General features: G+C 27.7%; 1 protein-coding gene across 1 annotated transcript; it reads right to left on the minus strand.

Annotated features, from left to right (window-relative positions):
* Positions 1 to 1075: 1075 nt before the first annotated feature.
* LOC123292095 (high affinity copper uptake protein 1) lies at positions 1076 to 25548 on the minus strand. The gene is made up of 5 exons (XM_044872625.1): positions 25364 to 25548; positions 4982 to 5155; positions 4756 to 4883; positions 3266 to 3364; positions 1076 to 1660 (listed from the first exon to the last, which is right to left on the minus strand). The coding sequence occupies exons 2-5, from the start codon at positions 5153 to 5155 to the stop codon at positions 1459 to 1461; spliced, it is 603 nt and encodes a 200-aa protein (XP_044728560.1). The 5' UTR covers positions 25364 to 25548; the 3' UTR covers positions 1076 to 1458.
* Positions 25549 to 26222: the final 674 nt, after the last annotated feature.

Below are 26222 nucleotides of genomic sequence, written 5' to 3' on the forward strand. Positions count from 1 at the left end.
CAATAAATGCCCCATAATTTGAAAACCGTTTCCAATTTTAGAAACCTTTCTATTTTAATACTGTAATTATTTAAATAAATTTTAGAAACATGAAATTTCCATTTCGATGAGGTAATTGAACTCGAATAGTACCTAAACCCATTCTGTTTAGAAATCGCATAACATTTGTCTGGTCCGGTTAAGCCTAAACCTTATCTTTGCATTTAACATGAGATAAATTTTATCACTTAACTGCCCATCATTAACCTAAAGCAGGATTTAAATTCACGACAGGACGGAGATCAAAAGATGTGACGTTAAATCGACAATATGTATGATTACTGAAATGTTTTCGAATCTTTAAACAAAAATATTAGTGGCTAGGAACGGATTAACCATTAGGCAGAGTAGGCAACTGCCTATGCGGCCCACGTGGAAAAGTCAAAAGAGTAAAAGATATATTTGTACGAGAAGAGCGCGGTGTTGATTTACGAAAAAAAAAATAGGGAGGTAAGACAAATTTTTATGAGAAGGGTTCAAAAAGCTGATTAACGAAAACTAAAAAAAGAAGAGTCCAGATTGATTTACGAAGGATAAAAAAAAGGCGCCGTCTAATTTTCACATTGCATAGGGTTCCCGACATGAATTAATTCGACACTGCACCTCACGTAATCTCACCAAATTAAATCTCATCTTGCGACTGATCATAACTCATAACTCTTGTCAGCATTAATTCGTCTTAGTGCATAAATCTCTCCAAACTCCTTCGGGAATTATTAATCAAATTGGTTTATTCACAATAATTGTTCATTAACCTCTATGAAAATAAAAAATTTGTACTTACAGTAAAAAAAATATCCAAAGTCAGCAAAAATAAAAAACAACAGAAAAAAAAAAAAAAAACGTAACACAAAAGTTAAAAAATAAATTACATATATTTTTTAAATGAAATTTTTCAAATAAATGTTCCCTATTTTAAATAATATTTCAACACTGTACAACATAATTCTGGAACTAGCCCAGAATCGGTATAGTATACATAGATTTGATACTAGAACAGTTTCTTTCTTAGCTCCTTCAAAAAGTAACCATCACAAAGAGAAGAACAAAATAACGTATAATACAAAAGAAAAAATTACAAATACACAAAGTAGTTTACAACAAAAATAAGTATAAAAAAAATCAAAGTGTCTTTTTGATTTGCATGAAGACAACAAATTACTTTTAATACTCAGCTCAAAAAACAAAACAAACAAAACCACCCATTATTTCTTCGTCATCAATATATTGTCCACTGGAATGGAGGTTTTTCTTATCCGATATCATAACCATGTATAAGTGTTTGTGCATGCGTCATTTCTTGTAAAGTTTATCGATAAAATAATATTTTATTAATCATATAAGTTATATATCTTTTTGTCTATATAATAAAAATTCAGTTCGTTTTTCTGTTGGATAATATTATTGTTGCGCTAAGTGTTAATGACAATGTTCTGTAACATCAACAATGACTGATTTTTTCCATCCAAACAGGAAGTAACCAACAGCTGCCCCTATTACAACGGCTGCACATAACCATATATTGTAAGTCATGAAGATTAACATTAGGAAATACGATAACACTATTTGTACCACATGTAATACCGTTTGAAATGCATGGATCCAACTGATCATTGATGGTCTGTAAAAGTAAAGACAAAAATATTTTTTATGATTTCAAAAATTGCGTCTTAGTTTGTAATATTTTTGGCAAAATATTATATTTTATGGATCATTATAAACATGTAATGTAATGCCGCTTTCCCATTAAACGGATAAACAAAAACAAAACTCAAGCTTAAATAATAACTTAACTTTTGGCAAAATTTTTTGAAGACGGGAGTGGTTTGCGACAGCTGAAAAACCGATATTTGATTATTATTATTATTATTATCCAACTTTCGCAAAACATGCCAGTCTTCAAAAAGTTTGCGAAAAGTTAAGTTATAGTTTGAGCTTTGTTCTTGTTTGTCTGTTTAGTGGAAAATCGGCATTATGCTGATAATGCTATCATTAGCATAAGTTGTCTTTCATATATGCACCTTTAGAAATTCTTATGTCTTAGTTAGTGAAACGTCCTCTTTTGTGAGGCCCAGAAAATTTTCTTTGTGTGGACAAGCTTAAAATTGACAACTATTTGCTTTTTTGTCCAAAACCAGATGCTTCTGTTGCCCAACTCTCTGGTTTATCGAGTGTCTGCCCAAATGATTTTACACTTTCAATTTATTTTATATGGATTTAGAGATCGTAAATTGGGAAGTTTTATGAATTACGCCATCTTTTCGATTTCGAAAATATCATTGATCACATTATTTCTATTGGTAAACACAAAATTACTAGAGGACAGACATTACTAGAGGTTAAATTCGACTGTGCTCGCCTAAAAATCACTAGAGGACAGTTGAGAAGGGTAGTGAACTTCCAGCTTAATAATACGGGGATCTCTGATGATCCAACTTGGCCTACATGGAAGCGCTGCAACTTTGGATCCATAAATCTTGGGAAAATAAATCGCGGCGGAGAAGCTGTGTGCTTTCTGCGTGGCGTCAGGTCTCGGCAGAATATATCGGCTATAGCTTTTTTCTGTTAAAAATAGCATCTCTTATCGGGAAATGTCTCGCCTTCGCGGTATGCCTAGAGTAGCGGGTTCGATTCCCGTCGCCACAACAAAAATTAATTTAATTAATAGTTGTGACGGGCTGGTGTGGTGCATAGTATATGCACGAAGAAGGTACACTCAGCCTCTACAAATAATTGAGGAACTGCTAAATGAAATTATCGGCGGAAAAGGTGGTAAAACACATATATGGTATTACAATGGGATCTACAGCCTAAGTGTGTCTTTCGTGGACAGTCAATATAACCTAACCTAACCTACATAAAGCGACAAAAGGTTATATTATTTATGTCGCTACCTCTATTCTGCACCAAATAAATTTTTAAATAATTATCAAACATTCAATTCCAGATTTCTAGATCTCCAATACTAAATTAGATATCGAATAAATTTCATCGAATTCAAACATAATACACAATAAAAAATTCACCCAATGTGTACATAAACATAGTATTATTAATCGTATAATATTATCTAACTCTTCTATATTCGGAAAATTGATGTTTATATAAAAAATATCGCTTTATTTTATTGATATTTTGAACTTGACTCATTTATGATATTTTGATTATAAAAAAAATAGTTTTTGAATCATTATTTCTTAAAATTTAAATAAGAATAAACACTTACTGAGCAATAACTGTGTCATCTGCAACAGCTTTCTTATCAGATGGGAATGTTACTGAACGATATTGTAAGGCATTGTATGTTTTCCAAAATAAATATTCTCTGTAACAAAAATCCGATAAAAATTTATTGCATTCATTAAAGCAAGGAATTTGAGGAATTGAAAAGAATGAAAAATTGTTAAAAATATGTGTAAAAGATACTGAGAGAGTTTCGAATGGGGCGCCAGTGTATAGCTCTATAAAAATTTGCATGGAGTCAAAATCTAACTTTGATATTTGAAACATGGTCGGTCCTACGAGACAAAAAGAGAATGCGCTATGAGCTTGGTAGCGGCTAATACGCCGCGCCCGCCACGTTACATATACTCCAATCCGTTGGACTACATAATATTAATCAAGCACAACTCCAACGTGAGCCGCTCTCATTATGATGTATTTATTTTTGTTAGGTTTTTATTTTTAGATGCGTTATCTAATTCAACTATTTGGTTGACAAAACCAAGATATTTATTAAAATATAAAAAATTTGTAAAAGAGGCAACTATGTCAATGATTCTTACAAAAAAAAGGCTTAATTTAGTATTCAGTAGTTGTTTAATGTACATTCAATTAGACATTTATTTTGTGCCCAGAATATAAAATACGATGTATTATTTTTATATACTTAAATTCTATTTAAGCAGATCTCTGACTGACTGACTGATTTTGTACGTCTTTTTTGTAACCATAGTAATATTTTTAAACTGATGTAAAAACAAGTGACTGAGTTAATTGTTGAAATACCCTGCTTAGACAGGGTCGAATACCAGACCCTGTATTATTTTATAAATTAGAAAAGTTTAAAAAAAGGTGACTTTCTGGTCGGTCTTTCGAAATTTATAAAAAATTTTTCAAACTTGTATAGTTTTGGAGAAAATGGAAACTTATACTACAAACTCAAACTCACTTTTTACGACCTGAAAGCCCTACAAAAATTTCAACTCGATGTCTGTTTTCGTTTTTGAGTAATTGTGTAGACGGATGGACGGACGTATGTGTTACAAACTTGGGGTTACATCAATTAATTATTGCATTATTGTAAAAGAAAATACAACAAAAATTAATTATTAACATAGTTAAAAGTTTTTTAATTATTAAAATCTTCCATTGAAAATTGAAATTAAATAAATCTGCCAGCTACAATTCATGACGATTTGAGGATATATCTTTTAAAAGTTGTGAGTAAATTATACGAAGTTATCAGAAATCTTAGTCGGTAATATAAGTAAAACAAAATGTTTGAATGAAACGAATAGATAATTTTGTGAGTAAAAATAAATATGTATATGTTATAAAAACTTTTTTGGACCTTTTTTTTAAACATTTTTTAACTTTAAACTAAAATATAAAAATTTCGAAACTTGAGAATTTTTTCCTTTCTTCTTTTTACCGATAATTGTAGGGTCAAAAAATTTTTTATTTACAATAAGATACAAGCAAAAGCAAGATTACCTGTAATATTTAAGACCTTCATATAAGGCTGCCATAAAAAATATACCAATCATTGATCCAATAAGTCCACCTTGTGATGTAATTTTCCAACTTTCAAATAATACAGTTTCACAATACCCAGTATGAAACTAAAGAAAATTTAAAGTAAAACATCAAAAATAGTTTCGTAATCCCTGCCCACTTAACACTTTTTGTTTCGAGCTTTTCCGAATAAACTTCGACTTACCCACATCATCATATTATGTCCAGAACATCCATCACCATCTCCACCACTTCCAGGATGTTCATGGAGGCCAACATGGGCATGGGCATGTGAATCATGATCCATATGGTCGTGAACCATCATTGGTGGCGCTGCTGTTGTACTTTCTGACATCATATGATGATGACTGTGGTCCATCTAGAAATTTAAAAAATATGTATTTTTAATAATATTTGGTGAGTGAGGAAAATAAAAAAATCGAACTAAATACTCTTAGATATCTGCCTTTGAAGACATTTTAGTCTACGTAGTTATCTTTGGATTTCTTTAAAAAAAAATCAAGGAAAATTATTATTTAAAGCCAATTTCCAAAATAATAAAATATAAATGTTCCACCAAATTTTATTATCTTAATTTCATCCGGGAAGGGAACGGTTGTATGGACCTTGTTTATGAAATGTTTGAATTTCAAAATATGCGTACGACATAAATAATTTAGAGCTAGACCTAGTAGAAAATTTGCATAGCCGGTGATTTCTTTTTCAAGAGATCTAGAAAATTTTTCCACGCAACAAACTTAAAATTGATGAATATTGAGGACGATATGCAGATTATTAAAAATGAAAAGTTTGCTGTACAGTAGGGCGCCATTCTAAAAATAATTCATTAATATTAGGGAGAAAGACTTGACTGCCGATCAAATGTATAACAAAGTCAAGGAGATATTTCAATTTTAGGCTAATAGGTCGTTTTGTAGTTAACCAATCAAAAAATAATTTGAACAAAAGTTGCAGAGTTTGATGGTGGACATCATGTTTAGAAATCAGATTGGATTTAGTTCTTCGGGTTTCTTTAATAACCATTTTAGATTTTAAACGGTAAGAGATAGAATAACAATTTAAATTAGAAAGTTGATCCTCATAAAAAACTAACATGTTTCATTTAAACCATTTTTCGAAAATCGTTAGTTTTCGGAGGAAATGTGACTTAAAAATATGTCATTATTGCATTTAATCGAACAAAAACACGCTAACTACGGAAAATGCTTTAGTCAAAAAATGTCAAGGGCAATGGAGGACATTCGCCTGTGTCCATGACTTCGACCTACATTTATCAAAAAACTTTAAGCGTATTTTTTTCGATTAAATGCAATAATAACATATTTTTAAGTCGCATTTCCTCCAAAAGCTAACGTTTTTCGAAAAAATGTTTTGGACAAAAATTGTTAGTTTTTTATGAGGTTAAATTTTTGAACTTAAAGTGTTATTCTATCTCTTACCGTTTAGAATCTAAAGAAGCCCGAAGAATTAGGTGTCCCCCATCAAGCTCCGCAACTTTTGCTCAAGTTATTTTTGGATTGTTTAACTACAAAACGAGCTATTAGCCATTATAGATTAAAATGACCCATCCTGTATTGTTTTCTTTAAACCTTTTAAAATTTATACATACTATAATCCGAACACTTCATTAATCCAAACACGGTGAAAATTTGAGTGCTCGGATTATCGAGGCGACGAGGCCCTACTGAATTAGGCAGTTTTAGCTTTTTTGGTAGTGTAGAAACTTCAATTTCTGACCTTAATGTTCTCTTAATCTGTAAATACCTTTGAACACTCTTATGTTATCTTTCGAACAACAATAAAACTTATCAAACAATGAAATAATTTTTTGAATTTTTTGTATAAAGTTTCACTATTTCTATGAAATTTGTTAAACAACTACCTGAAACTAAATTTAACAATTGACTAATCTGTTTTTATTCACCGCGAAAATTAAAAAAAATTTTTGCCCTAGTAACATTGAATTTAATCATTTTTATCAAATCGACACCGCCATTGTATGGATTTGATAATGTTATAGAAAGATAATTATGATAAAATATTTCGTCTAATAAAAATTACACAAATAAATAAACCCAACCACAAGAGAATGTCAATAAAAAAAAAAAAACAAAAACGGATGTGGTTTTTTTATGTAAATATCCTTTACATGCCGTCACAAAATTAATTTTCCAAAAATAAATATTATTGTAGTTTAAAAGTGTTTTTTTTTAACTTGACATTTACTTGAAACTCGAAAAGTAAGTTTTATCGAGGAAAGTACTTCGAACGAAAAATGTTAGTTTCAAAGGCACAACACAGGATATAGGTATTCAATACAGGTATTGAATTCGATATAAGTATTTAGGTTCAAGTAAAACGTCATTCTGATTTATAACTGGCAACAGTAGATGAATACTTTAAATAAGAAAGATGTTCTTTATAAAAACATTAACATTTTTCGTTTGAAACATTTTTTTATAAACCGACTACTTTAGACAGTATTGGATAACAAAAATTTAGCTTTTTGTGGATTTCTTCATTTAATTTGAAAAAAATGATTTTTTTAGAAAAAAAAAACTTTTCTTGGAAAATTTTTCTCGAAGAGTGTCTAGATTTCACAGAAAAAATTAGAAATAATAATTTCGATAGGGTTTTGGTAAAACTTTTCAGTTCGTTTTTGACTAAACTGTACGGTTTGTGGAAAAATGTTTCGAAAAAAAAAGTTAGCTTTTTAATCAACAACAACTTTCTAAAGTGTCTATCTATTATCGGTTGCCAACTTAAAAAAACAACACTCTGTATATGAAATAATTACACTAACTAATTTGTCACTAAAAAAGAATCATTGAAATAGGTAAACGTGGTATTGAGTTATTCGTCCTCTTGTCGCATACTTAATGCAAATTTAAAATTTTTATGGTTTTCGTATTTATGCCGTTGTAAGAATCGGACAAAACCTCCTCTTTTTTGGTTGAAGTCGGTTAAAAAACGAAGAAATATCAAGTGAAATTATTAAGCGTGTTCCGGATCATAAATCAATTGGCATAAGGAAAAACTTTAGTTTACATTTTCTCCAAAACTTTAACAGATAGCGATTTGAAAATTTTCAAGTGGTTTCAAATAGTTAAAAACACGTTTCATAGCATGTAGGTTTCAAAAACAGAAAAAAAAATTTTGTAGAAAATGCTTTGTACTAATGATAGAAAGCTATTTCAATTTTAGATGCTGATAATAAATTTATTCAAATATTTTTGTGGTTCGCTGTACTTTTTTTCATAAAAATAGATACGACAAATTTGATTATCTGAACATTTGATTAATCCAATATTCAAATATGTATAATCTTATCAATAAAAAAAAAAACTATTTAGCAATAACTGCTAATTAACATCTGTTGAAAGGTAAGTATCAGGCTTAAATAACAAAAGCAATGCTATTTTTTTTTCAAAAAAATTTCTTCTATTTACAAATTTTTTTTCTGTGGATAGGTATACTATTTCTCAAATTATTATTGATTAGAAAAAATATTTAGTAATTTTATCATTACTTGGAAATAATTGAAAATCAATAGGGTATTATCGTTAGTCAAAAATAAATTATGAAATTTGAAAAAAGTTAAAATTTATGTAAAAATATATTCAAATATTCTGATTTCGAGTCATAAAAGCACATTTTTCTTTTAAAATATTATAATTAAAAATCGTAATTTTTAAACTTTATATCACGTGACCTAAAACACGGACCAGCCTTGCTGTGATGTCATATCGGTATGGGCCATAGACTATCAATTAGTTCAGTGTAGACAGCTGGGTATAATATATCCATAGATAATAAGTATTTATATTTATTATAATCAAATGTCTATGAATATATTTGTCAAACTTATTTGTGTTATTTCGTATAATGATACCGATATTACGTCATCAAATTGGATTCCCGCGTTTTGACTGTTTAAAATTTAATTTAAGTTTTTGGCAAGAAAGCGTGTGCATTTGTACGAAATAAATTTTTGGTAGTTTTTTATTAGCAAAATCAATATTTTGAAGTACTTTTTCAAAAATCGTAGAATACCCTATTATTTTTAACACATTTTTAATTGAGATATAACAAATTTTTAATGCCATTATTTACCTCTTGTTGTCGTTGTAAATGTTTAATACACATTTTGAAAAACAATTACTTTTTTTTTTTTTTTTTTTTTTTAACTACATGCGTGCTAAAATATGGATCAGTTACCACTAAGCTAAAATTTTGCAATTTATTGGCTTTATATTTGCTATGAGTAGTGGTATCAGTAATAATAAAATTTAATTTGCCATAATCACATGACTTACATAATATATTTTCAATTTAATTAATCTTGAATTAGATTCTTTTCTAAAATCTATACTTGGTTTCTAATGTAATAAAATAATTAATACCGAATTTAATTTGAATTTCTTGTGTTTAATCATAATAGGTCTGGTATGGATGTATCCTGTTTTTATTAGCCCAAGAACTAAATCTATGAAGGAAGTCTATCATGTCTAGGGAAGACAGCTTATCCTGACTAGTCTCTCAGTACGCCCATAGGGGAAGGATACATCAATACGAATATTTTAGTAGGAAAGCGAGGGGCATGGTGTAACAGGGCTTTGTAACTAGGAATTTCAACTTTGTGAACATTTCATTGACTCAATCTTACCGACTTATATAGCATCGCTTGAAACCTTTTATAGCTAGGTTAATTTTGATTATAAATTTGATAAGTATGGCTCAAATTTAATTGGATTACATACTTGATTTATCAAAATTGGATAAAATTTGGATGTGATAGAGAAAAATTAAATTTTTTGGATTCTGATAACGTCATAAAGTTAAAAAATTCGATTTTTTTTTTGATAACACAGGTTAATTTGATCCGATCTTATTGGACTTTTTTTTAAACCCACTAATTTTGGGTCATTCTTTTCAGCTGTGATGTCAGTTTTTCGCTAGCTATCACTTATGTGCTTAATTCCGGGACAAGGCTCTACATTCTTAAAACCTATTAGAAGTAGGTTGATTTTGATCACAAATTTGAAAAGTTTGACCCAAATTTAGTTGGATTACATACTTGGTTTATCAAAATTGGCGAAAATTTGGATGTGATAGAGCAAAATTAAACTTTTTGGATTCTGATGACGTCATAAAGTTAAAAAATTCGATTTTTTTGATAACTCAGACAAATTTGATCCGATCTTATTGGAATTTTTTTTAAACCAACTAATTTTGGGAAAAGAATTCAGCGGTATGTCTAACTATTGCATAATTTGATACTTCTCAGATTTCCTTAATTTCTTACTTATTTTTGAATTTCTCAATTTGTAACCATTTCGTTGATTCATTTAACGAAATCATATTGTGTTACTATTTAAATATATTTTTGAGTTCCTCTTATATTCAAAATGAAAATTACATGAAAGTTAAAAATTTAAACTAAATATAATAATAATTATAGGTTATAAATAAAAATAAAGTTTTTTTTATTTAATTTAAACAAAATGCTTTTAAAAATTATATTAAAATAAATTTTAATTGGTAATTAAAATTGAATTTTCATCACGTTTTTCATTACTGTTAGTTTTTTTTTTAAATAATCCAAACTTAATTAATATAGAAAAATTCGAAATATTTTAATAGATATTATTCTTAATTAAATATAATAAATTGTTAATTTAATTATTTTCTGTTGAAACGTTTAGTCAACTTTTATTATTTTGCTCGCGAGTATCTTGAAAATAATGCAGTTTTCAAAACACAAAATAAGAACGTCGGTCATGAGAAATCAAATAATGATAAAAAGTTATAAATTATGCTTTATAAAAATAAAAAACAAAATAAACAAGTGAAAACAAACAATCGACAGAGTTAATTGTTGAAATATCATGTGTTATGGATCGTGTTTTTTTACGCAATCGTTTTTTTTACGCCATGTAAGTAAAAAGAGGATAGCCACTCTTAGGAGAGAGAGAAACCACCCATAAAAATTGTAAAAGTTCTTATTTTGAAAAATTGAGTTCACCTAATTGGTAATTTCACGTGTTCTATCAATTGAACATAAAATCGATCCCCTGTTCCTAGAGGAAAGGAGGCTTTGGTCAAGGAAAATGTTTTATCTATCTTTACTTACAGTATCTTACTCCAATAAATTAAATTAATAATAACTAATCAAATCAATGGTGTTACCCGGGAAAATTTACTTGAACGATCACCTTTTTTCTAATTATTACTTCCAGGCAGGTAATGTAATACGGCGATTTTGAAAAACTCCAGTTTTACATATTTCCGCTATTTCAAGGCCTTAATACTCGATTAAACCTTTTCAATGTGATGTTTGTGTGTGCGTCTGTACGTATGTTCGTTCGGATTATTTCGCCTCGATTATCTCGCGAACCAATTATGAAATTAACACGTGGGCTTATTCGACGCGTAATCGCGTATTTAAGAACTAAAAGAGTTTTCAGCAGAATTGGTTGAGCCGTTTTTTAATGGTAATAAAAGAACTGGAAAAAAATGGATAAGCAGAATCTGAAAAGTGGAAGAAACTCATCATTTATCTACGGAGATAATAGCATAAGCTGCATGTTCGAAACATGATCTATAAATGTTAACAAGATCTTTTTTTAAGTAATTGGCATTTTTCAACCTCTGGGAAGTTAATCGTGTGTACTACAGGGGTCGCACTCACACGACTTCAGTACTACACCAACTGCCAATTTATTACACCATATATATGAAATATACTAAGGTATACTAAGTTTAGCCCCAAGTTTGTAACGCTTAAAAATATTGAGACTATGAACAAAATTTTGGCATAGGAGTTCATAAAATCACCTAATTACTAAATTTCCGACTGACTTGTCTGTCTATCGTCTGTCTGTGCGTCTGTCATCACGATTACACACGAAGTGAGGTCAAGTTCGTGAATGAGCAACATAGATCAATTAGGTGTTGGGTCCGTAGGACCCATCTTGTAAACCGTTAGAGATAGAAAAAAGTTTAAATATAAAAACTGTTCCTTATAAAAAAAGAAACAACTTTTGTCGGAAACACTTTTTCGTAAACATCACTATTTACCCGTGAGAGCGCAAATTGTATAGTATGTATTATATGGGAATATCAGTTATATGTGTGACATGTATAGGTATATGTGTAATGTGATGTGAGTAACCAACACAGTCTATACATGGTATTTCAACAATTAACTCAGTTAATTGTTTGTTTTCACTTGTTTATATACGATTTTAATTCCATTTTGGTACTATTTTAGATAAATATTTGGTTTATTTATTTTTCACTGTCGTAACTATAATAAGATCATGTGATCTTACTTATTTAGATTATGTACTTCTTTAAAATATAATTTGAAAGTTATTTATGTTTTATATTCTAATAAATTTACTCTATAAATTATACAAAAAATAAAATAATAATAAAAAAATAGTGAAAGTTCTGGGTACATAACAATATAATAATAGGTATTTACAAAAGTATGCCGATTATCAAGGGAAATGTATTATTACTTTACTGTTAATTAAATAAATTTAAAAAATATAACGTAATCATGTTAAATAATGAAGGTAAGACACAAAATAAAAATTTAGTTATGTTCTAATAAATTATTGTTTTACAAAATAAATCAGAGGTCTTTCGATAAAAAACTGTGAATTGCGTTAAAAATATTGGAAAATGACATATTCTTATGATGCATACATATTTTCGTTTCTATTTTCATTACTAGATGGCTAGGCCAGGCCGTTCAAAGTAACTGAAAATAAGCGATTTTATGAGTTTATTCAAAGAAAAAAAAAAAAATCTAAGAAAAGGAAGTTTTTGGCATCTAGTTTAAGACCCTTCTATCGCACAAACTCAGAAGTGCTAGGGTTGCGTTAATTAACGCTTTGTATACATAAAATCCGATTTTTGGTCAATATCTCGGAAACCATCAACTCTATGAAAAATAATTCTTATAAGCGACGTCGATTCCAGCGCGCACCAACGTCCAGGTGAACTCCGAATGTTTTTTACCGTCATATTCGCAATCAGGGACCTAAAAAAGCCCCCAGTAACAAAATTCAGGAATTTTTACACATATATCGAGGACAATGATTGGATAGTTAACGAGAAATATACTAATCGTTCAGTTTACATCTAGGCATACAAATATTACGAGTGTGACAGACAACATGCGGTAAGCAATGCATCTAAGTAAGAGGTATTATTATAGATGTTATATGAAATTGTTAATGTATGTCTTATAACATTTCTTACTTAGATACATTGCTTAACGCATGTACTCTGTCATACTCGCGGTATGCGTATGCCTAGATGTAAACTAAACACTAGGTATATAAAATCGATTGTTTTGAAAACAGCTAAAAATATCGAAATTGTTCACTCTACATTTTTTTTAGGAAAAAAATTTTCCAACAACTTTCATTTGAAAATTTTTTTATAAAATCAATTTTAAAATATTGTTAATTAGCATATAAATATGCATATTTGGACGTTTTTCCCAATTTTTGGAAAAATGGCTGAAGATATCAAAACTTTTGATTCTACAATTTTTTTAGGGAAAAAAATTTCCGACAATTTTTGTTTGAAACTATTTTTCATAAAGTTGATGGTCTCCGAGATATTTTCAAAAAATATATCTTTTTTTTTTTTTTTGTATACATAGCGTTAATTAACGCAATTTTAGCACTTAAGAGACTGCGCGTTAGTAGAGTTTTAAATAAGATGCCCAAAGCTTCCTTTTTTTTAAAGGTTTTTTTGCCTTTGATCAAATTTACTTTTATTATTTTGAGCGGACCATAATATGAAATAATGAAATTCTTAATTAGAATGTCAAAATAAGTTGATATGTTTTTAAAAAAAATATCGAATAAACTAGTGTAGTGAAAATAAAAACGAAAATGTGTATGCGTTTAAGAATGTAAAATAACATTCAAACAAATAACAACAGGAACAAATCAAGAAGAAAAGTCCTTGTTTTTGTTCTGACACACCCTAATTACAAACAATAGTTTTCAAAAAACTTGGTTCCTAGTGGCTGTGTAATTTTATTCCATAGATTGATTATGAAGTATTTGACTTCATTATTAAATAATTTAACTTTTAAGGATGTACGAGCGTCACGCGCAATTTTGGGTAAAAGATTTGTTTTTTTTTTTATATGAAGTTGGACTAAGTGGGAATTGCCCGATTATTTAAATAAAAATGACTTCAAAAGTAGGCATATTTAACATTGGTTTTATGGGAAAATGATGGATGGATGATTTGTTTAAATAGATTTCTCAAAAAATATTCAGTTGAAATTATAAAAAAACTATTTAAATTTAAGGTAAAACCTTAATAAATTATTAGAAAAAAAACTCGTTGTGTCTGATTAAGATGACCCAAAACTAGTCGGAGGAAATTAAAAAAAAAACTATTTAAAGTTAAAACATTAATAAATTATTGAAAATAAAAAAATAAAAACTCTTTGTGCCCTTTCTAATTAAGGATGTATGAGTACTGTAGTGAGGACACAAATTTAAAAAAAAAAATACTTTTTCAATTTTGATGGTATTTTATAAGAAGAAAATTTTTCGATATCTGGAGTACTTTTCAAAATATCGAAAATTTTTTAAAATTATTTAGCTTTCGATATTTCGAAAACCAAGGCCAATATCGAAAAATTTTATTCATATTTTTCGCCTACATTCATGAAGTTATAACACAATTCATCATCGAAGTTGAATATAAGGTACAAATAATTTCAACCACAACTTGCCTTGGCGCTCGTACTACCTTAAGATATATTTTAAAAAGTAAAATATTATCATATAATGTAATAATAATAATAATAAGGACGACGCTAATTATTTGGTTTTCAATAAAATTTGAAAGTATTTTTTATTATTTTTGACGGTCATTTTTAGAATTATTATTATAATTATGATCAGTAAATTTTAATTTAATTCTGAAGATCATTTATATCGTGTACAAATATTGACGTTTCAAAATAAAAAAAACGTAAAAATTCCAACATTTTATTCTTTTCCTGATTCTTATTCATTCAAATTTAATACTCCAATGATGAGGTCAACATTTTAAAATACTAAATTCCAATATTTACTTCTTTATTATTTGGGTAAATTTTTATTTCAAAACTCATTTCAAAACAATTTAGATCCCAAAAAAATTATACAACCAATAAAGGAAAATTTAACGAAAAAGTTTGTAAACTTTATTTTTCAGTCTAGCGGCTAGTAAAATTTTTCTCAGGAAAAACTTTTTAAAACCAAAAATCTTTATGTAATTAATGAAATTTTCAGGTTTGTTTTTTATTCGCACCATGCATGAGTTTTATTTCAGGAGTTTCCATGGTAATGACAGACTATTTTATTAATATATTTGTATGATTTACATTGATTTTAAATATTTTATTATGTTCTAAAGAATTTAAATAAGTAATCATGCTTATTTACATTTAAAAAATATTATTTATGCAATTTCGTATTTTATTTTCACAATTTATAATGCAACAAGTTTAATTAATTGTTATTATTCAATAATTTTTTTACTATACTAATTACGTATAAACAATTAAAAAATAGCCATATTTTAAATAATACGTATGATTTATAAGAGAAATAGGATCGATTCTGTTGTCCTCTCCATCTACTTTGCATACAATGATACAGACTTGCAATATCCATCCATTCAATGTAGAGAATGAAGATTACATAATATATGAGAAATTTATATTTAGTTGAATAAAAAACCGTTTTGGAGTCGTTAGCAGCATTTTAGATCAGTCCTTATCCCGAAAATGGATGGGAAATCCGATCTGGACTCTATTCACATAAATGATTATAATTTTCCCAAAAAAATATTTATGCCCTCACTCTGTCACAATTCCTTCAAAAAATAACGATTTAAAGATTACTATTTTTCTTTCACAATTTGGATCTTGACGTTGACTATCGATAAAAGATGCAAAACCAGAATTTTCACATATTTTATAGCCAGATAAGTATTATTTTTAGCTAAGTATATCACATTCTCGCCCCTTTTTCGAATTGGTTTTAAATTTAAGTTAAGTAACTAACCTAAATGCGATTAATCAAGTACTTTCAGATTTTGGATTGGCATAAATAATCTGTTTATTTCTCTTTATTGAAAATTAACGAAAGTACATATACAGACTGTTCGATTTACATCTAGGCATATAAATATCACGCGTATGACAGTTTACATGCGTTAAGCAATGTATCTAAGTGAGAGGTATTATATACATGTGTTAAAGTTTCGATATGCATTGAGATAGTTGTAAGACGCTTGGAGAGTGGGAATTTCTTAGTTGAATAGATGAAATACAACATATAAGCCACGATACAAGTCACTTTTGCAATTTCATATAACACCTATAATACCTCTTACTTAGATGCATTGCTTAACGTATGTACTTCATACTCGTGATATTTATATGCCTAGAAGTAAATCGAACATTCTGTATATCAACCTAAGTAAAATAGACTACAACTACAGTTTTTTCAGATAAGAAATTGTACTACAAGGAGACAGAACCTAGTTAACCAGTACCATGAAATTGAAAAAACTTGATGACAAAACACAATTTAAATAAAAATGAATAATTCTCAATAATTATAAGATAATTTATTTATTATCGCCGACAAACACAACATTTTATAAATAAAAAATCTTTAATTAATACAAAAAAATTAATTATTCAATAATTATTAATACATTTTTCACACAACTGTGCTAACTTGCAAAAGTATTGCAGATGAATGCACTCTTGAGTTCATCTGTAATACTAAGATTTGCAAAACAATTTTTTATCAATTAAATTAGTAATAAGACACCTGAAGAGCTCTTGAACGAAAAAGTCTAGATAAAGCATCAAACATATTAGATAAAGATTTGGTTTCATCAACCAAAATTTATTTCTAAAATGATTTTTTTCTTCACTAAACTCTTTACAGTTTTAAAGAAAAACAAGTGAAAAAAAATTGTCTGAGTTAATTGTTGAAATATCATGTATAGACAGTGTTGATGACGCAATCGTTTGTTTTTTGAAGTCACGTAAATAAAGAAAGATATCCACTCTTAAATAACAACACACACATAACTGATATTCCCATATTAATACCCACTATAAAATTCGCAACCTAATTCGCGCCTTCGTGGGCAAACAGTGATGTTTACAAAAAATACTTCAAACAAAAGTTTTTTATTTTTTTATAAGGAAAATTTTTTGCATTTAAACTTTCGTAGCATCAATATTTTTAAGCGTTACAAATGGGACTAAACTTAATAAACTACGTATATTTCATATACATGGTATAATAATATATGACTTTTTTTGAATGTTTGTTGAATTTTGTAAAATTTTCTTAATATGTAATTAATTTATCCAATAATATACTCACATTAAATTAATTATCACAAGACAATAAAAGCACTATAGACAACAAAAATATTAATTATAAATTATTTATAGGATATATATTTTCACAATACGCGATCGTAGCACCATTTAATGGAAAAATATTTTACAAAAATGATTTTATATGAATAAAATTTTTTTTTATACTAATCAATAAAATTAATAAATTATTGTATTATTTTACAAATAAAAATAAGCTATCTAATTGATATAAATTTAAAGCTAACACCACTAAATTCCAACTCAGCTAAAATATTAAAATAATCAAATATTTAAGTAACTAGTAAAACAAATAACACATATTTTAAAGTCAAACTGTTTCAATTTTAAAATACCTTTATAATAATCATTTGTTATTAATTTAATAAATATTTTAAGTTTGTTCACAGAAATTTAATGCATATATTGAAAAAGGTGTTATCGCGATCATAATACTCTTTCATGCGCGGATTCAGAGGGGAGAAATCGTGGTAATTGCCCCTCCAAAATGTAAGAAGTAAGTTTTTTAATTATTACCTATATTTAAAAATTAATAACTCAAAAACATAAGAGAAATAAACAAAAACATAAGCGAATAAAATGTATTAAGGCGCTCGTAAAGCCAGGGCAACGTTGCATAAAAGTGATGAGTTTTATGTGTATGTAGTTGGACTAAGTCTAAATCAATCTTGAAAATTTGGGGGGGGGGTTGCCTTATTATTTAAATAAATGACTCCAAAAGTAGGCATATTCTTAGTAGAATTGGCATATTTAACATTGCTCTTATGGGAAAACGATAGATGGATGGTATGTTTTTATAGATTTCTCCAAAACTAGTCTGTAGAAATTTTAAAAATTTTAACTATTCAAATTAAAACCCTAATATATTAATTTAAAACAAAATAAACCCGTTGTGCCCGAATAATTAAGGATGTATAGCACGGTAGTGGAGACACGAATAAAAAAAAATATATTTTTCAATTTGGATGGTGAATTCTGTTATAATTTGACAATATAAGACGAAAAGTAAGAATGCAATTTTTCGATACCTGGAGTAATTTTCAAAATATCAAAAAATGAAAATTTTGTTTAAATATTAAAAATTTTATTCTTATTTTTCGTCTACCTTTATGAAGTTATAACAAAATTCATAATCAAAGTTGAAAATAAGGTACAAATAATTTCAACTACAAGTCTAAACTTGCCTGGCGTTCGTACTACCTTAATATAAGTTATAATTAATAAAAAATTTGAATCCATGCCTCTAATTTGCGGGTTTATAACGGGAATCGGTGAAATGTAAACATCGCATTCTGATATATTCTAGTACACAAGTTAATATTTAGTTTAGTATCTTGATCGTGAGTAGCTACATATCTAGGCCCTTCCCCAGGGCCCCACGATAGACGGGAGCCCCTACCTGCCCTCAAAAAAAGCATTCTTTGCACCCATCGTTTCATTCTACACAATTCAATGACAAAATAATTGATTTCCAATGCGATTTTCAAAGTTTCTAATCCCAATCTAATGAATTATTAGTATTATATTTCTTTTATTGGTTTTATTTAATTTAATTAGATACAATTTAACAAAAAAGCATAAAAAACGAAAAATAATGCATTTATTGTTAACTTTTTTTAACTGTTTGATATGCACCCCACAATATAAATTCAATCTGATAGGTTTAACCAATTTTCATCTATAATAAGAATAATGTGAGGCCTTGAATATTGTAAATTTCAAATTTGCTAAATCTTTGTTTATGAAGCATAATATAATTGTGTTGATAAATTTAATCATTTGTGTTAAAATTTAATTTCTTGAAGGTTTGAGTAAACATTAATGGTATGAATTACAGTAAAGGTAATAAAGTAATAAACTTTAAAATTTCAAATTACATACCTATTGGAGTTTTTAGTCAGTTAAAATGTTTTGTCTTAACATTTTTTAAAATTTCGTAGTACTTTTTATTGATAAAACTTGGTTTTAAAATGTAACATACAGGGTGGGTCTTTTTAATCTATACAAAATAAAAAATCACGTTTTGTAGTTAGCCAATCAAAAGTAACTTTAACAAAAGTTATAGAGTTTGATGGGGTACACGTACTGATATCGGATAAAGAAAATTTTACAAAACTGTTTACAAAATTTCAAAAAAATCGAATTCAATCGAAATTAATGTTAGTTCAATAAATTTACCATAGATGGCGCCACCATCGAAATAAATGTTAGTTCAATATGTTTACTATAGATGGCACCACCACCGAAACCCAACCCAGCTATCAAGTCCCACGGGACTGCTGTCGAACGGGATATCCTATGCCCTTCTCCTGGCTCTAAACTACCTCCCTGCCAATTTTCAGCTAAATCGGTTCAGCCGTTCTTTAGTTATAAGTAGTGTAACTAACACGACTTTGTTTTATATATATAGAGATAATGCAGGAACTGGCATGTAACATTTCAACAATAGAGTACTTTCGGTATATTAAAAAATAAATTATGAAATATGAAAAAAGTTAAAATTTATGTAAAAATATACTTAAATATTCTGATTTCGAGTCATAAAAGCACATTTTTCTTTTATAATATTAAAATTAAAAATCGTAATTTTTAAACTGTATATCACGTGACCTAAAACGCGGACAAGCCCAAATGTGATGCCATATCGGTATGAACCATAGACCATCAATTAGTTCAATGTAGACAGCTGGGATAATATATCCATAGATAATAAATTAGGTAGGAAAGAAATCAGAAATTTTCTCTGGAGAAGATTTGTAAACAAGAAAATTCCTTACAGATTCTAGAAAAATTGGAATACGATAAATTTATGAGTTGGTTGAATTTTTTCAATTTAATTTTAAATGCATGCACGCTATAAATAAAACATTGAGAATAATGTAAGATCCATATTGCTTTTTAATTAATAAATAAATTGCATTTGTAATACGTCATCTTAATTAAAATAATATTTATCATTCAAAAATACTAATGGGTGTCCAGAAAACAAAAGTATTTGTTGTAATTCGAGCGTGGATTAAGATATTTTTCTTGAAAAATCTATAACTTTTCAATCGTAGTTGATTTTTGTCGATATTCTAGAAATTAATCATTTAACAAAGCACCTTTTCTGTCGCACGGTCTACTTGTTAAATTAGTGCTAATTTTGATATTTCCAGGTTGAATATAATCTCCTGATAATTCCTGGTTTCCCAGGTCTGGCAATAACTACCACTAATGCAAGAACTATCATACAATATTTAGACGATTGTTTTTGGACTCTCTGTATTTTATCAATACAAACTTCCAAAATAAATTAATTAATTACAAGATAAGCAATCTATTTTCATAAAATATTGAAGTAGTTTCATAATATGAATAAGATAATTGAATCAATCATTATTGAAAAGGGTATTAAAAAAGAATTATAAATTAACGACCTTAATTTTCAAGAGAATTGGTTTAATGAGTTTGTCCATCAAATTATTTCTAAAATTTATGCGTTGATAAAGTAAATTTAACAAGTGAAAACAAACAATTGACTGAGTTAATTGTTGAAATACAATGTATAGACTGTGCTGATTACACTATCACAATACACATACATACTAGTCACACATATATAACTAATATACTCATTTAATACATACTATATAATTTGCGCTCTCAGGGGTAAACAGTGAAGTTTACGAAAAAATGTTTCAAACAAAAGTTGTTAATTTTTTTATAAGGAACATTTTTACATTTAAACTTTTGTTCTATCTCTTATCACGGTTTACAATATGCAGACCCAAGACCTCACTTTTTACGTCCTGAGCACGCTGTAAAAATTTCAGCTTGATATCATTTTTTGTTTTTGAGTTATCGTGTTGACAGACGGGCGGACAATCGAAAATGGACTAATTGGGTGATCTTATGAACACCTATACCAAAATTTTGTTCGTAGCATCAATATTTTTAACCGTTACAAACTTGGGACTAAACTTAGTATACCTTGTACATTACATATATACATGGTATACAAATTAGTTGAGTAAATTTAAAATATCAAAGCTGTCGATTTAGCTTTGAGGATATGCTGATTTTTAGGCATGAGAATAACTTCCTGTTAAATCTAATTATTATAATTACTCCGAAACACTTAAACACTAAAGAATTAAACATCTATCGCTTCATTCAATAGTAGTAATCCAAAAATTGTTTTGAACGCTTCCTTGAGTAGACGTATGTAGTTATATTTTTCTTCAGATCCCAAACAAAATGACAAATTTGTTTTTCTTGCCTTCTAATCACATCGCAAAATTTTTAACAAGAATGTAGAGTCATAAAAATTTCGACGTTTATTTTACTTATAAACACATAGAAAGAAGCAACAATATCATAGACTGGTAGTTTAGTGTGCAAAATATGAGGACCGCATTTTGTCCATTGATTCTTGTCCAGAAAAGCTTATTGATTAATATTCCGGATGTCGCCAGATCCTATCCGATATTGGTTCAATTTTGAATATAAATGATGTTTTAACAAGTTATTTTACTCGACTGCCAATGTTTGTAAATTACTTTATTACCTCGCATCTTCCAAACGTCTCAATAGATTTCAACATCTAAGGTATCATTATATTTGTCACAGAAAACCCACGGGTTCTTAGATGGGTGTTTGAAAATACAAAACAAAATGACGGATTTTTGGATCGAAATAGTAATCCGTTAATAAAAAAAAAATTAACAAAATCTATCAAGTAGGGTATCAAAATAAAGGAAATTAAAAGGGGATTACAAAAATATATATAAGTTATATGTTTAAATTTATTTAGGAATAATAAATTGATTTAAAAGTTTTAGTATATTATAATAGGTGAGTTTTTTTAGTGCTGGGAAACTAAAAAGTTTAAAATAAAATAAATAATAAAAATAACTCGACTGCGTTAAATAAAATTTGAAAGGAAAGAAACAAATTCAGTACTTTACATAGCGTCTTTAACAGTCGGGGACTCAAATTTTCTCATTAATGGGCCCCGACTTTTAAAGTCGCTATGTAAAGTACCGAACTTGTTTTTTTCCTTTCAAATTTTATTTAACGCAGTCGGGTTTTTTATTTCTTTTATTGTATAGTAACACTTAAGAAATAAATACGTTTTGTTTAAAATAAAAGTGAAATAAACGTATTTTAAAATGTGTTAATTTGAATGAACGAGTCCCTTAATTGAATAAAAATATTAATTGATATGAAAAACGATTTACCATTGTGTATATATTTAAAATAAAAAAACACTTATTAATTTAAACTTATTTAGATCAATTTATTTCTATGTTGCCAATAAAAAAACTGCTATCAAACAATGTGATATAATAATTATATTGTTATAGTCATTAAGCATAAATAAATACAGTCTATGGTCATAAACAATAGATAAAAGGTCCAAAAAAAGAAACTAACCACATAGACCGAGAGATGGGTCAAATTCGATGCCGTCTTTTACCTTGCGTTTTCGTATGATTCAAATAAACTTTTGTTTTCATCAACAACAAAAAGTTTAACTCAATTAAATTAAAAATTGGACATTGCATCAAATAAGATTTTTTGTGATATGTTTTGAGATACATCTTTTCCAAGTTTGTCTATTTTTTCAAGTTATACGATTATTCGAAAAATTTCATCTTGTAAACCGTTAGAGATAGAACAAAAATTTAAATGTTAAAAACGTTCCTTATAAAAAAAATTAACAACTTTTGTTTGAAACATTTTTTTGTAAACATCTCCAAAACTATAAAAGATAGGAAGTTGAAAATTTGAAGGTAGCTTCTAGTACCTAGTATCTAGTAACTAGTGGTCTTGTGGAACATTCTGGAAAACAAATTCTAGAAAATAATTTTTCGAAAAATTTCAAAAACCAGTGATGTTTACGAAAAAATGTTAAAAACTTAAGTTGTTTATTTTTTTATAAAAAACAATTTTTACATTTAAACTTTTGTTCTATCTTTAACGGTTTACAAGATGAAATTTTGCGTAAAATCGTGTAACTTGACAAAATAGACAAATTTTGAAAAGCTGTATCTCCGAAACTATCGGTCCTATAAAACCCGGTCTTATCTCAAATTGTTGCAAATTTAACCTGCTTTAAAAATTCTTTTCGTGTCAAAACTGGCAAAAACTGAAATAATCCGGTCGTTTGCCGAGGTCGAAAACGTGGATTTAACATTGCCTTTACATTGCAAACAACGTATCAAAAATACCTGATTTGATGCAAAGTTGATCCCCGTTTCATGTATAATATGACTGAATCAGTTGGAAGAAAAATGTTCCTTTTTTGACAATTGAAAATATTCTTAAGGACTCTCTGTCTACTTTCTTCGAAAATTCGAGAAAAACACAAAAAATGTTTTGTTTCAAAATTTGAAGAAAATATGTATATAGTTTTCTTCGTCTCTCTTATACGTGCTCTTAACAGAGTCTATATATATATATATAACAGAGTCTATATATATATATATATATATATATATATATATATATATATATATATATATATATATATATATATGAACCCCTATTTCTCCTAATTCTTTTCGCTAATTTTTTTTTTTTGTTGCGTTAATTATTGTCAGGAGAAGGTTTTTATAAAAGAAAAAATTAAGGAAGTGTCAAATATCATTAGTAAGGTATGAGTTAGTGGTAAAAATGTTTCTATTTGTTAATAAACAATAAATTTTTAATTCAATGAAACAATCAATGTAAAAGTTCACTTAAAAAATTAGTAAATAGACAACTTGTATGACGTAAAAGTGTTTGTCAAATAATCGAAAACTATTATACATGTATAACGTATACGTAATTCGAGTTGCCTATTTAGTATTTAATTTTTTTTAAGTCAACTTTAAATAGAAACATTTGCACCACTAAGTCATGCCTTGCTAATGATATTTGACACCTAGAAAACACATTTCATGGTTTTGGCAAAATGCTAGCGGTTTCTTTCATATTCCTTTATTTGTAACATCTTTTACTGTACTATAAAGGCAATAAATGGTGGAAACGCATATAAATAATGCATTATATTACCTTACTATGTACTTATGTATTTATTTGCGCTTCCACCATATTTATCTAGAATTGTGAACAGGTATTTGAATAGTATTTATTATTATTCATGTATTATAAATTTGTAAATAGCTATTTATCAGAGCTAGCATAAATTTGGAATACTCGCTAAATATATTTATTTGTAAGCGTCGTATTGTTCATCGACCGCTATGGAAATTCCTGTCAAAATATTTTATTTCGGAATTTTTTTCCCAAACGAACCAAACCCGTTTTACATCGGTCCCCTGAACGACAAACCTTTTCCTAAAATCTAAACGAGATCTGAAAAAAAAATTATTATGCATCTTCCAAGCTCTTTAAGAACTCAGCGTTATCGTTTATACACACACGTGTTATTTATCGACTGATAGCGATTATTTTATCGCGCGTTTTGAGTTATTCTCTCCTATTAATATTAATTATTAAAATTAAATAAAGAAATTTTTTTTTAATTATCATTATCATAACAAGATTAATACAATCAATATGTAAATTGAGAATTATGTGGATTATTAGAATCGCTTTTAATTGGATTTCACTTTTAGTACCATACTTATTAAAATAATTAATTTTTACTATATGAATAACACGGATTTAAAATTTTCTTAAACATTACAACGACATTTTTATAGAATATGATGCATTATAAAATTCCCCATATTTATTTATAATTAACATTAAGTAAGGAATAATTAATAGTTAACAGTAAAATTAATAAAAAATGTTCTTGTTTTATAACATAAAAAATTGTATTATTTCTTTCTTTAGAAAGTGATATCATGACGCAACAATCAGATCAAAATAAACAACTTTTAAAAAAATCATAGAAACTTGCAAAAAAATTCGTACGGATATAGCAAGAAATTTTTGAAATTCAACAAGTTCTGTACAAAATTTTAATAATCATACCTAATTACTCTTTGTACTTAATATTAATATTATGTAAGATAATTATATACCTTCTCTTAAATAAGCGAAACATATTTTATATAACTTCGTAATCACTTTAAAAAAATTATAGGTAATTAAAAAATTGAAACTAACCTTTAAAATATATAAATAATTTTCTTGAGTAATACAAAAAAAAAAACACTAAAAGGAAAATTGAATAAAACGATATAAGAGTTTTAACAACACGTCATTTGACAGTTTCAATAACAATAAAAATATTTATTTCACAAAGTAAATTTTCATTAGAACCTTTCACTTGTACTGACTGAGCAGGCAACACATATCGATAACAACATCCATAATATTTTATGAAAGATCTTCAAATTATCACACAATGGTTCGAAACTTGGATATGAAGTTTATTTTTATTTTTTACGATTTTTCACTACATACTTTTTGGGAAAAAATAAAATTTTGTCATTTTACACCATTCATGATGTTGACCAATTCGAAAATATACAATTTTTTATTTCAAAATACGTTTTTTTTTTCAGTTTTGTGTGACATCTATTGATGTGGATGTTAACTTTGATTAATTTTAATTCATATTTGTGCAAACGATTTAAAATTTTTATACGAACAAAAAAATGATGGAAATTGATAAAATAAATATTTTTTACACATCTAATAATTTGATGTTTGGATATTACCATGCCAACAATATTTATAATTTGAATAATACATTAAAAAATTCGACTGCAAGAAATATCTACTGAAAATATAGAAACTTATGGTAAAGCGCCTCGAATGTTCAATTCAATCGAAAGTTTTCAATCTCTTGTCTCTAACTGTAAAAAACATATAAGTTTTCAATTCTATTAAGGATTGACTATTCGAAGATAGGTACTTGTTTTTATATGGTTTTTATCTTTTCATTGCATATTTTATGCAGTCGGATACTGTATGTGGCATATGTCACAAAGGATGTTTAATATGTTGAGGGCTTCCTGGT

Source organism: Chrysoperla carnea, chromosome 2, assembly GCF_905475395.1.
Source record: "Chrysoperla carnea chromosome 2, inChrCarn1.1, whole genome shotgun sequence".
NCBI lineage: Eukaryota > Metazoa > Arthropoda > Insecta > Neuroptera > Chrysopidae > Chrysoperla > Chrysoperla carnea.

Bases quoted from the DNA above. Each gene is read 5' to 3' on its own strand.
- LOC123292095 (XM_044872625.1), bottom strand. From the start codon at position 5,155: ATGGACCACAGTCATCATCATATGATGTCAGAAAGTACAACAGCAGCG. The intron at 3,365-4,755 runs GTAATCTTGCTT...TTTTTGTTACAG, and splicing joins GAAGGTCTTAAATATTACAG to AGAATATTTATTTTGGAAAA. The intron at 1,661-3,265 runs GTAAGTGTTTAT...TTACTTTTACAG, and splicing joins GATGACACAGTTATTGCTCA to ACCATCAATGATCAGTTGGA.